Source organism: Notamacropus eugenii, chromosome 3 (assembly GCF_028372415.1).
Source record: "Notamacropus eugenii isolate mMacEug1 chromosome 3, mMacEug1.pri_v2, whole genome shotgun sequence".
In the NCBI taxonomy this organism is placed as follows: Eukaryota; Metazoa; Chordata; class Mammalia; order Diprotodontia; family Macropodidae; genus Notamacropus; species Notamacropus eugenii.
In genome coordinates this window covers 372,042,393-372,055,510 of record NC_092874.1, presented here as the reverse complement: position 1 = coordinate 372,055,510, position 13,118 = coordinate 372,042,393, and the positions used below count along the sequence as shown (strand labels likewise).

Below are 13,118 nucleotides of genomic sequence, written 5' to 3'. Positions count from 1 at the left end.
TAATTTATTTCCCCGTAAGAGTTGCTTGGGGACATTTGCCCATGGTCAACCAGCTAGCATGAGTCAGAAATAGTCTTGAAATAAAGTCTTCCTGACTCTAAGATTTGTTCTCTATTATTACCCCCACTCAGTCTCATATCTTCCATAATGAACAGTGCTGAATTTATACTGAGACACTGACTGTACGTTATGGATAATGGTAACTTAAATGCTATTTTGGATTTTTTCACCTCTAGGGGAGAATATGGTCTCCATGAGTATACTGAAGTCAAGACTGTCACAATCAAGATTTCTGAGAAGAACTCCTAAAAATGCCACAGGAGATTGAGCTGTGTATCTTCGGTGGCCAAATAGCTCTTATCCAACACCGTGAAAGATTTTGCACCCAGCGTCATTATATTCCTGATTAAAAAAAAAAAAAGTAAACTTTTAGTCTCATTAGCAGTAATAAGTAACATCTAGAATATGTACTTTATTCTGAAAGACTCCTTTGCCTTTTGATGCTCATGTGAACACAGTGAATCACATTCCAATTGATAGTCGGAGATTTTGACCCAACATCTCTTAAGTATTAGAACAGTCATGAGTTTTTCTTAGTAGATGCTTCTTGTAGAGTTTGAGCCATTAAAAAAAAGTGAGAGGACCAGTAGTTTTGCCTTTTATTTCTATAAATGATTTACTTGACATTTTCTGCATATGTTAACAACCAAATAGATGTAGTCAGTTTGTTGTGCTGTGAACTCTTTCTTGTCTTTGGAAATGTTTCCTCAAATGTCAAACCCATGTCTAATGAAGTAATTTAATGCCTGCACTGCTTAACTGTAATCTGAATATAAACTTCATTAAAACAGTCTTACATAATCCTTTGTATATGTTGAAATTGTAAGAACAGATATTCATGGTGGGAGGCAACTCAAGACATTTTTCCATTGAACTGGATGTGTGTTTTATTTTAGTGTAATACACAGGTCCCCAAGATTTTCCTCATGAAGTATTTTTTAAAGTTTCACTTAAGTCTTATGATTACCAGGATGAAGAATGCTGAGGAGGGACTGATGAGAGTGACAGTGCAAGTTATACAACTGACATTTTTTATGAGAACCCAGGTAAATCTAGAGCCAGAAAGGAGAAAGGACTTCAGAAGCAATTTAGCCCAACTTTGTCATTTTAAAGGTGGGGAAATAAAGCAAGGAGATTCAGTGGTCATTAAATTCGTACAGGTGACAGGTAGCACCACTGGAGTTGACATCAACCCAGGTCTCTAGCTTCAGATTGGCCCTCTTTACCATAATACCATATCCATACAAATTATGGTGACAGCTGGAGGGTATGGTAGCAGCTGGGTTAGATACCAACTGGGTAGTAAATCTTTGAAATCAACTGGTAACTCATGATGGGCAAAGCTCTCATTTACCAGTGAAAGCCTTGTCCATTCTCAGGTTTTCCTTATAAACACCTACAACTTCCTATTATTAAAGCCTTGTATTTACCTCAGATGAAGTATCACCTCTTGGGGCACAACGTCTTGAACTTTAAGAAAACTGAGAGTGACTGCATTCACAAGATCATAGATTTTATTAATGAAGAAACTTAGGCAGAAAAGATTAAGTGATTTTCCCAGAACTGGAATTTGAACTCAGATCCTCTGACTTCGAAAGCAAGACCCCTTCCCCTGGACTCTGATGTCTCTCTTCCTAGTCAGAGATTTAAAACTGAGTTTTCTTTGCATATTGTTACTCAGCAAGACAATTGTTTTTGCTCTTCACATTTCCCCAAACAGCTCTTTTATCAGACATAAATAAAATAACAGAGAGGGAAAAAGAAACAAAGATATTAAAGTTCTTTTGAGAATAGATGCCTTTGCTCATTCTCATTAACTAAAACTCATTTCACAGTAAAAGGCGCCATTTCATTATATTCCCTCCAGTGAAGCCAAAGAATTTACATAGAAAAGAGGATGTCAAAATAAATATTAACACAAAGGTTACTGCCAAATGTTTTGTCAGCCACATATCTTCCCTAACTTCCCAAGCACACCATGAAGACCTTTCCCAACAACTAATAACATCAATGCCTTCATCCTTGAAATGTGCAGATCTAAGCATAACAGGGAAATAGTTTGACTCTGCTATTTTATTTGAAACTCTTTTGTGATACTTACAAAAGGACTGGTAAAAAGTAGTGCTTTCTGTTAGTCAAGATTCCAAGGAGGAGACCTAGAAGTCATGTTGAACTGGATCTTTATAGAAAACTACATGTAGAAGTAAGGGGTAAGATAGATATCAGTATGATCGATATAAGAAATTACTGGAATGCTGTGCTTTCCTTCATGGATGAGGTTGATCTCTTGTCAGATGAAAATTTTATGCTTTTCCACTAATGGTTTACATTAAGCATTAATTGCACCACTTAGTGAAGCAACTAAATGACACGGTGGATGGAGGGCTGAGCCTGCAATTGGGAAGACCTGAGTTCAAATTTGACGTTATTCATTTACTAGCTGTGTGACCCAGGCAAGACACAACCTCTGCCTCAGTTTCCTTAACTATAAAACAGGGATAGTATTAGTGCCTGTGTCCCAGGGTTGTTGTAAGACTCATCAAAGATTCTATCTGGACTTCCAGGTCATGTGAGCAATAAGAGAGTGGATTAGATATTTTCTTCGATCTTTACAAGATCTAAGATCTCTCCAAAATAGATACTAGAGGCAACAATAAAGTAATTTCAGCTCTTTCTATGATCTAGAACACCCAGAATCCAAAAGGTAAAAATAAAAACCAAAGAACTGATGCTCACTGTTCCTGAAATCACTCAGCACCCCTCCTCCATCTCCCACACCACTGACAGTGAGGCTCCAGTAGCAGATCCAAAGACATGATACAGTCTTATAATAAAACCTACTCATATCCCCTAGTGCCATGGAGTCCCCACTTCCAGGCTTCAGAAATTTTCTTTTACCTTGACCACCAGCTTAGCTACAGCCCTTTAGGAGCAAAAACTCGCTAGGGTGGAGGCACCAGTGTTTTTAAATTGTAACTGCTGGTGCTGGGGAAAATATACACTGAACTTCTTCTAGTGAACCAAAAAAATGATGAACAGGGGAATGGGACAAGCCAGAAGAACAGGATGCTGGGAGTGTAGCACTGTGCCAAGCCTGAGGGAAAGAGAATAACAGCTATGTCCAGCTCTAACCACACAAAAAAAACCCACAGTTGGACAGAAATCTAGGCTGGTTGAACTACAAATTGTCTGGTATGGGAGAAGGTTGAAATGATCTCCCCCTATCCTTGGCCCCCAAGGGAAAAATGACAAGGAAAATAATGGAGAGAAAAGCTTAGAAGTACCAAGATTTCAGGAAGAAGACGTCTCAAAGACTTTGAATATAAACAGATAAAATGACAAAAAAATCCAGTAACAACAGCAGGAAATATGGCCTCCAGATCTAGTAAATGAGTTTAGGTGTTTATAAAGAAATACTACAAAACAAAGGAAAAGTGATACAACAGTTGTTAGGACAGAGGGCCTTGGAGACCGACCTTGAGGAAAATGTGGAACCACCACATAGTATTTGTGAGTGATTTAAAAGAGAGATGAGAATCACCAGAGCAAACTTTATAAAGACCTGCATAGCAAAAATAAAGAGCAGAGTAGAAAAACTGTGTCTGTAATGCATCTGTAATGGCAAGCCACAACAAAGAAAATAGAGAACAATATTTTGGGAATGCAAATGCACAGAGGTGAAGGGTAACCTAGAAGAAAAAGCAGAAATTAATTTTAATTATAATAAATAATTTTTGATAAACAGCATAGTCTCTAGCATATAGATGGCACTTATAAATGCTTTTTTCCTTCCCTCCACATGTTTGAAATGACTACTTTGAGTCTGAAATTCAATGATCACTGAAGTCTTCTACTCTAGGAATATATGCGAGAATCTTGTACTCCTGAGATTTCAGAAATAGGGGACAAGCCAATGTCTTCATCTGCCTCCCTTGTCCCTTAGCATCCTATGCTTATCAGCCATGGATGGTGGATGTTTCAAAGTTTTATTGACATCTTTTGTTTATATATCTATTAGTCTGCATACACCTAGACATTTTAAAATGAAGCAATAACTCCTAAATGCCCCCAGAAGATTTCAAATCAAAATTTTACAGAGAGGCAACAAAGTTTAGGGGATAAAATATTGTCCTTGAAGCCACGAAGATCTGGGTTGAAATTTCAACTAAGGATCTGTGTAATCCTCAGCAAGTCACTAAGCATCTGGTTCTCTGGCAACATCAGGCATCCCCTAAGGCATAAATGAGCTGTATTGTTGGAGGGAGTTCACATATCAGGAGTTCATCCATCTGAAAAAATTACAGATTTGTTGTGTATTTATATGACCAACACACTAATCTCCCAATATGCCAGAGATAAGAGTATCTGTTAGGCCTCTCTTGACTCTGTAACTCAAGTGAAGTGAAATGGACAGTGGCATATGACAATCAGCTACATAAATCATTGTCGAGTGCTTAATCACTTGATTAAGGCCTCCTGCTAAATATTAGAGATACAAAGAAAAAGAAAGGTTCTTGAGTTTTGAAAACATTCTGAGGAATAATACCCATAGTATTGAAGTCCATTCCAGGCATTCACTATCATGTTATATTTCCCCGGTACCTGGAGAGGTACAAATCTCAGAGTTTTGTGCTGTCTGCTCTGGATAAATGCTTCATCAAAACAAATGAAGAATAGATTATAATAATTAGTTGTCTGACCCTAAAAAAATATGTAAATCCCAGTGCAAAAACTTCTTAGACTTACATGGATTATTATTACTTAGAAAATGAGTTTGCTGGGGCGAAGCCAAGATGGTTAGGTAGAAGCATGGACCTTCTTGAGCTCTCCCTCCAAAGTCTTTAAAATACCTGTAAAAAATGACTTTAAATAAATTCCAGAGCAGCAGAAGCCACAAATTGACAGAGTGAAACAGATATCCAGCCCAAGATAATCTGAAAGGATGAGAGGAAGGGTTTATTGCACCAGGCTCAGAGTAGAATGCAGTCCAGCATGGGCCACACTGGTACAGATGGGACTGGAGCAGGCTTCAGGGCACTGAATCACTGACAGCTGCTGCAGTTCCTATTTTTCTCAACCCACAAATGTTAAAGACAGCTTCTAAGGTCAGTGAGAAAGCTCTTTCACCTTGGTGAGAGGGGAGCATGGTCTGGCCCCAGCCCCACTGAGGCAGCAACCACTGCCTCAGTCATGGTCACTTCTGGAGCTCTCAGCCTATAGACAGTGGTGGAATCATGCAGCTGATCTGGATCTCAGTCCTGAGTGGTGGTCCTGAGGTGAAGAGGAGCACTGGTATGGCACAACTGGTGGTGGCTGTGGAGAGGGAATCCTACTTGCAGTTCCAGGGCAGAAAAGAGTTCTTGTGGTTGCTCACAGACCAGAATGCAGGTCAGGAGAGGAATGAACACCTCTCCCTTGACTATGCCACTTTGGAGGAACTGAGAACTTATAGATATCTAGAGATATCTAAGAGAAAAACTGCACAAAACCTCTGAAGTCTGGAATACTCTCCTCTTGACAAAAGACTCAAAATTCAAATAATTGACTGTAAAATGCCCCAAAAGGAGAAAAAAACAAGACTATGTAAGACTTTTCTTGGTGAAAATGTATTTTCTTCCATCTTTTCTGGGTGAGGAAGATAAAAGGATATAACCAAAGGAAGATCAAAGCATATAACTGGAGGAAGACAGCAAGAACAAGGCTGCAACATCCAAAGCCTCCAAAAAAATATAATATGGTCTCAGGCCATGGAAGAGCTCAAAAAAGATTTTGAAAATAAAGTAAAAGAGGTGGAGGAAAAAGTGGGAAGAGAAATGAGAGCAATGCAAGAAAATCATGAAAAAAATGAGTCAACAGCTTGCTAAAGGAAAACCAAAAAAATGATGAAGAAAATGCATTTAAAAATAGACTAACCCAAATGGCCAACAAGGTTCAACAAGTCAATGAGAAGAAGAATGTTTTAAAAAGCAGAATTGGCCAAATGAAAAAGGAGATACAAAAGCTCACTAAAGAAAACAGGTCTTTAAAAATTGGAGCAGATAGATGGAAGTTAATGACCATGAGAAATCAAGAAATTTTAAAACAAAACCAAAAGAATGAAAAAATAGAAGACAAAGTGAAATATCTCATTGGAAAAACAACTGACCTGGAAAATAGATCCAGGAGAGAGAATTTAAAAATTATTGGTCTACCTGAAAACCATGATAAAAAAAGAGCCTAGACATCATTTTCCAAGAAATTATCAAGAAAAACTGCAATATTCTGGAACCAGAGGGTAAAATAGAATTGGAAAGAATTTACCAATCATCTCCTGAAAGAGACCCCAAAAGGAAAACTCCTAGGATTATTGTAGCCAAGTTCTAGAGTTCCTAGGTCAAGGAGAAAATATCATAAGCATCTGGAAAAAAACAATTCAATTATTGTGGAAATACAATCAGGATAAGATAGGATTTAGCAGTTTATACACTATGGTCTCAGAGGGCTTGGAATATGATATTCCAGAGGTTAAGGGAGGTAGGATGCAAACCAAGAATCACCTACCCAGCAAAACTTCAGGGAAAAAATGGAATTTCAATGAAATAGAGGACTCCCAAGCATTCTTGTTGAAAAGACCAGAGCTAAATAGAAAATTCGACTTTCAAATATGAGAATCAAAAGAAATATGAAAAGGTAAACAGGAAAAAAAAGCCATAAGGAACTCATTAAAATTGAACTGTTTGAATTCCTGCATGGAAAGATGATATTTGTAACACATGAGACCTTTTTCAGTATTAGAGTAGTTAGAGGGAATGTGTATATGTGTGTGTGTGTATATATGTATGTACATATATGCACATACATATATGTGTATGTATGTATATGTGTGTGTAGATGTAGGTGTGTATGGGTACGTATGTGTGTATTATATATGTGTATGTATAAGCATAAGTCTATGTACATGTACCATATGGGTGTGTGTGTGTGTGTGTGTGTGTGTGTGTGTGTGTGTGTGTGTACATAGTGGGCACAGGTTGAGTTGACTATAAAAGGAGAATACCTAAAAAATAAAATTTACTGTTGAGTGGAATGTACTAGGAGTACGAGAAAGGGAGAGGTAGAATATAGCAAATAATCTCACATAAAAGAGGCAAGAAAGAATTTTTACAATAGAGGGGAAGAGCAGGGGAGATGAAGAGGTATAAGTGAATCTTACTCTCGTGGGATTTGACTTAAGAAGGCAATAACACGGTCAGATGGGTATGGAAATCTATTTTACCCTGCAGGAAGGCAGAAGGGAAGGGGATAGGGGAGGGAAGATAGTAGAAGGGACAAGAAATTGGGGAAAGGAATAAAAAGAAGCAAGCACAGTTGTTGGGGGACAGGTCAAAAGAGAGAATGGAATAAGTAGAGAGCAGGACAGGACAGAGGGAAATGTGGTTAGCTTTTCACAATGTAACTGTTATGGAAATATTTTGCATGGATACACAGGTATGACCTATATTTAATTGCTTGTTTTCCCAATGAGGGTGGGTAGGAAGGCAGGAAGGGAGAGAATATGGAACTCACAGCTTTAATAATGAAGGTTAAAAATTGTTTTTGCATGCAACTGGGAAATAAGATGTACTGGCAATGGGGTATAGAAATCTATTTTTCCCAAAATAAAATAGAGGGGAGGATGATGGAAGGAGGGGGTGATAGAAGGGAGGACAGACTTGAGGAAGGGGTAGATGGGGTGAATACTGTCCTGGGGTGGGGAGAGATGGGGAGAATATTTGGAATTCAAATTCTTATGAATTTGAAAACTGAAAAATAAATAAATTATATCTATTAAAAAAAACAACTAAATGAAAGGAAAATGACATATTTAGGTACTGAAAATTAAATTAAAATGGCTCAATTCTAAACTGAATAAAAATAATCAGACTAAAGAAAAAGAAAATGAGTTTGCGTACCAATAATTTGAAGCTAATTATCACTTTGAAGAACTGTGAGGACCTAAGAAGCCCCAACAAACAGTAGAAGTTGGAAAAATAATTTGTTGGGGGATAAAATTTTTCAATTTGAGGATCCCCACCTCCCACCCCTGCATAGATACACATAGATCAGACCATGTCCCATTCTTATGGGAAGTGTTTTGAATGATGTATAAAATAGATGATTTACTGGCCAGGCAAGATACCCTCTTTATGGATTCCAACCAAAATGTTGCTTCCCAAAAAAGTATAACAAAGAGGACTGGCCAGAGAGTAAGATAATTGACAAAAGCCAGAAACAAGTTAAATATTTAAAAATAAAGACATCGTTGTATAAATAAGACATTAAATGATTATGAAGAAAATATCTGCTTTACATTTGTTTTGTTAAGCTTGTAGGCAACAGTTTGGGTCATCTGATACCAAATTTTGACAGTTATAATGATGATAAATTTTAATACCTAGAACTTAGAAGTTTCCATATACATTTTTTTTCTGGCTTTAGAGAAATAACTCAGTAGGAACCTTTCTTATTATATAGTACATTTCAACCTCATATATGTCACAGTGCACAGAATGTCAAGGAAGTCCTGCAGTCTAGAAAACCTGAGTCCAACTATGCTTTCAGATATATAAGCTGTATGATTTCAAGCAAAGCACACCAAATCTGCATCTGCCTCAGTTTCTCTAGTTTTCAAAAAATAAATATTTTTGTGATTTTGGAGGTCATTGAAGAGGCAACAAACATATGGTCCACCCAATATTCCTCACTGTTACCTGAACCAGATTAAAATGGAGTTGGGAAGTATTTAACAAAATAAATTCTAAAAATAATAAAACATAAGTAATATTACATTTTGTCAATATGCAGCAAGCTGGGGTCTTTCCTTATATATAAATCACTGTCCCTGTTTCTATTTGAGTTTGACCCCATTAATCTCTATCTTGGATAAATTACTCCCAGAGTTGTGCCAAAATTGCAGAGGTAGTAAGTGATCGTAAGCAGGACTTGAATGCAGGTCTTCTGACTCTAAACATATCATTCTTTCCACCAAGTTGACACTATTTCTCCTTGTTTTATCACCATTATTTATTAAGACTAGTTCCATTACAGTAATACAATAATCAAATGAGATTTCTACAAATCACCAAAAATATCACATTACAAATAAGTCTGAGGTTTTACTTTATAGTCAGCAAATTGGCAAAGATGACAAAAGATAGGAATAATCAATGTTGGAGGAGTTGTGGAAATTATATTAATACGTACTTGGCATAGTTGTGGATTGGTACAACCATTCTGGAAAGCAACTTGAAATTATGCTAAGAAAACGACTAAACTGTCCATACCCTTTGATGCAGAAATCACACTACTAGCATAGACACCAAGGATATCATTAGTAATAAGTCCCCATGTCCATCAAAATAGTTATAGGAGCAAGGAATTGGAAACAAAGCAGATACCCAGTGACTGGGGAACTACTGAACAAGTTGGATTTAATGGACTATTACTGTGCTGTGTAAGAAATTATGAAAAGATGAAGGAAAAGTCATAGGAGCTGATCTAAAGTGACGTAAGCAGAACCAGGAAAACGTTATGCATGAGAACAATATCTATGCAAACAACAGCAATAATGAAAACAACCCTATGTAACTATAATTATGATACAATGACTTATAATCTGTAATAAATTACAACATAATTATAATAAGAAAATTTGGCCCCAAATAAAGAAATATGTTATAAAAATAGACTTCCTTCATTATTTGCAGAGGTGGGGAACTATGGAAATGGAATATATCATCTCAAACTCGGTTGATATGCTTATTAGTTTTGCTAACTTGCCTTGGTTCTTCCTTCTCTTTTCTTTGTTAAAAAATGTTTTGGGTGGGGGTGGGGGGGTTGGGGGGGGTAGGTGGATATGTACAGAAATGAAAGTAATTTTTAAAACAATACCAATAAAATCAGTAAAATCAACAGAAACAGAATATAATAAAGCTAATAGTTAACATTTACATAACATTACTGGCTGCTCTTTGGTATGAACCGTAGCATTTGATTCTACAAATCACTATTCAACAAACACTTATTATGCAAGTAAGGCTTCCTGGGTGATGGCAAAAATACAACAACCAAACAGAACATAGTTCTGGCTCTGATGCTTTATAGCAGACCAGTGATATTTCTTTCTTTTCCCTTCCTCCTTTTGTCCCTTCCTTCTTTCCTCTATCTTCCTCTCCACCCATCTACCTACTCTTCACCCCTCCTCTCTCTCTACCTCTTCCTCCCTTTCTTTCTCCATTCAGTTCAGGAAAAGGTTAAAGCTACCAGAAAGGCAAGTAGATAAGAATGTGAGCAAACAAGGTTACATAATTGTGAAGGTTGCTCAACTCTCTATGACTTTATCACAAAAAAAAAAAATGAGGCTATTTAGTCATTTTTATTTATATTCAATAAAATTAAGTACATGCTTATAAAACCATAACATATTTGTATATCAAATGGTTTTTAAAAATCCTGTCCAACTCATTCATTTTACAGAGGAAGAAACTAGCGACTTAAAGAAATTAAGGAATTCGTTTTAGTAAGTGGAAGAACACAAGAAGGACTCCAGGAAAAGGAGATCCACGCTGCTAAATTAAGAGGAAAAAAGCTGGGTAGGGTTGTCAAGGTGCTTGGAATGTGGCAAGGTGTTAATGAAATAAGAAGAGTTGGAGAGGAGGGGGTGTGGTCTGGGGTTGGTCATAAGACCCGCTACTGAGAAAGGCAAACACCTGAAGAAGCAGGCTCCAGCCGGTATGGAGAGCAGGTAGAATTTACAGTCATTTGCACAAAGTATAGAATGTTGGTCTTTCTGTAACAGTCAAGTAATTATTCTCTATTTTCAAAGCACAGTCTTGTCTCCCACCTAGAAAGAATTTAGAAGGATTTGACACCTCTAAACCTTTACCTTATCAGAGAAAATGAAGTTTGTTTTTTTTTAATGGAAGTAGGGCTTCAAGAATTTAAAAAGAGTAGAATCCTTACTTGGGTCAGTTTGTAAAGGAAGAATGTGCCACATATGAGAAGGGAAATAGAATGGGTTCACTTTGCATGAGAGCGGAAAGGGGGAGAAGAAGGAAATACAGAGACAGAGTCAGAAAGGGAGAGAGAGAGAGAGAGAGAGAGAGAGAGAGAGAGAGAAAGAGAGAGAGAGAGAGAGAGAGAGAGAGAGAGAGAGAGAGAGAGAGAGAGAGAGGCAGAGATCAGAAGAAAGGGAGGGAGGGAGAAAGGAGAGAAATATGAAGACAGAAAGAAAAAAAGAAGAAAGGGAAGGGAAAGAATGTGATTATATTGCTATGAGGATAGGAAAAACAATGTTTTAACAGGAACTGATGTGGAATTAACTGCTATTTTTAGATAAGGAAAACTATGATTTGAGTGAGTTTAATATAAAAAATCCTTCCCTGAAACATTTCTCTGGTGAATTTTGAAATTCACAACCTTTGTGCCAATGGAGTATAAGCTCTAGCAGATCCTACCAAGATGGAAAGATATCAAGCATGTGCCTGGCAAACAGGTTGTATGTCTCTCATTTTAGGCCTAAACCAGGTAAGTGTGAAGTGTAGAGAGATAACACCATCACCAGAGAAATTTAGTGATCCAGCAATTTTTATTAAACTGCAGCAATTCTAGAAGACTGCTCAGGTAGCATCACCGAAAGAAGCAATCCTAGAGGATGAATCCCAGAGGCAACCCAGTGAGATAATGGAAAATGTATTGGCATGGCTGATGAAAAAATGTGTTTTGCATGACTATACATATTTGTAATAGGTTTTGTTTTTTCTTGCTTTTTCATGGGGTGGGGAAGGAGAAGGAAGAGAATTTGAAACTGGAAAAAAAAAGAATATTAAAAAATATATTGGCTTTGGAATCAGAAAACCCAAATTCAGAACCCAAATCTGCCCTTTCTTACCTGGGAAACCTTGAACAAGTAACCTGATACCTATGCTGTTTTCTCATTTGTAAACAGTGATAGTATTGTACTATGTGATCTCCAATATCCATTCTGGCTTTAAATCCACGATCCTATGTTAAGTATTGAAACCAAAAAGAGGAGACAGAAAAGTGTATTAAGGAGGGAGGCGGAAACCGAAAAGATGGCTAACACATAAGTGGTAGTATGGTCTCAGAGATAAAGATAATGCAAGTTGATAATGTAAGGTAGGAAATAATATAAGGTAGTTCTTCACATATTTGCCTCATGAGGGGTTCTTCGTCTAGGGTCTGTGATTTTTTAAAAATATTTTGATGACCATTTCAATATAGTAGATTTCCTTTGTAATGTTATTTTATGCACTTAAAAATATTACTCTGAGAAAGAATCTATAGGCTTCACCAGATTCCACAGGGATCCAGGACACATACAAAAAAGTTTAAGAACCCCTACATCATATAATACATTACTTTATTTTTATTATTGTACAGTAGAGTAAGTTTAATCCTTAGTCTGGGAAAAAAAATAAGAAAGGGCTCTCTTGCTATATTAATTGTAAAATAAATAGACCTTTAAAAGGGGGGCGGGCCTCCATTTTTATTTCTGTCCTTTCTTCCTCTTTATTTCAGAAGTTGTATATATGTTGATGACATCACAAATTCTTCCTCTGATTTACTAATCATATTGATAAAATGATAAAATAGTAAACTCTAAGAGACATTTCTGATAAAGATTTGTTAAAGATTAATTAGTCTATTGAAATACTAATTAGAATTTAAAGTAGTAAGTACATCATATAATTTGTAAGTGAAGTACATCATGTAATTTAACTGATCTTATTGTGGGATTAGAGTACACAGGAGCAGTTTTTCTAAGCTAAAATGTTTTCTAACCTAAAATGAGTCTGAAGTTGAAAGGCACCTGAAATAGGAAAAAGAAAAACCCACCTGGGGCCAGCATACTTGATATTGACTCTTTCCACCTGTACGATGTCTCTTCTTAGCTAGAAATGATATTTCAGTTTTAAATGAAGTTTTATATGTGATTGATGTGCTCAAAAAGGTTAAATAATGAAGATGCCGATTTATAAAATTCTATTGATCATAAAAAGTAACAAATAGAGTTCACT

General features: G+C 36.7%; 1 protein-coding gene across 6 annotated transcripts in view; it reads left to right on the top strand.

Moving 5' to 3' along the window:
• The window catches only part of LOC140496993 (aldehyde dehydrogenase 1A1), a 269,491-nt gene that overhangs the window by 72,210 nt on the left and 184,163 nt on the right, over window positions 1-13,118 (top strand). For 3 of the 6 annotated variants that reach the window (XM_072597453.1, XM_072597451.1, XM_072597448.1), the window contains one exon: window positions 237-861. The exons of the other annotated variants lie outside the window; for them this stretch is intronic. In XM_072597453.1, the coding sequence (XP_072453554.1) occupies window positions 237-309 (73 nt within the window). In that variant the 3' untranslated portion in view covers window positions 310-861. Of the gene's footprint in view, window positions 1-236; window positions 862-13,118 lie in introns of those variants that run through there. 6 annotated transcript variants of the gene reach the window in all.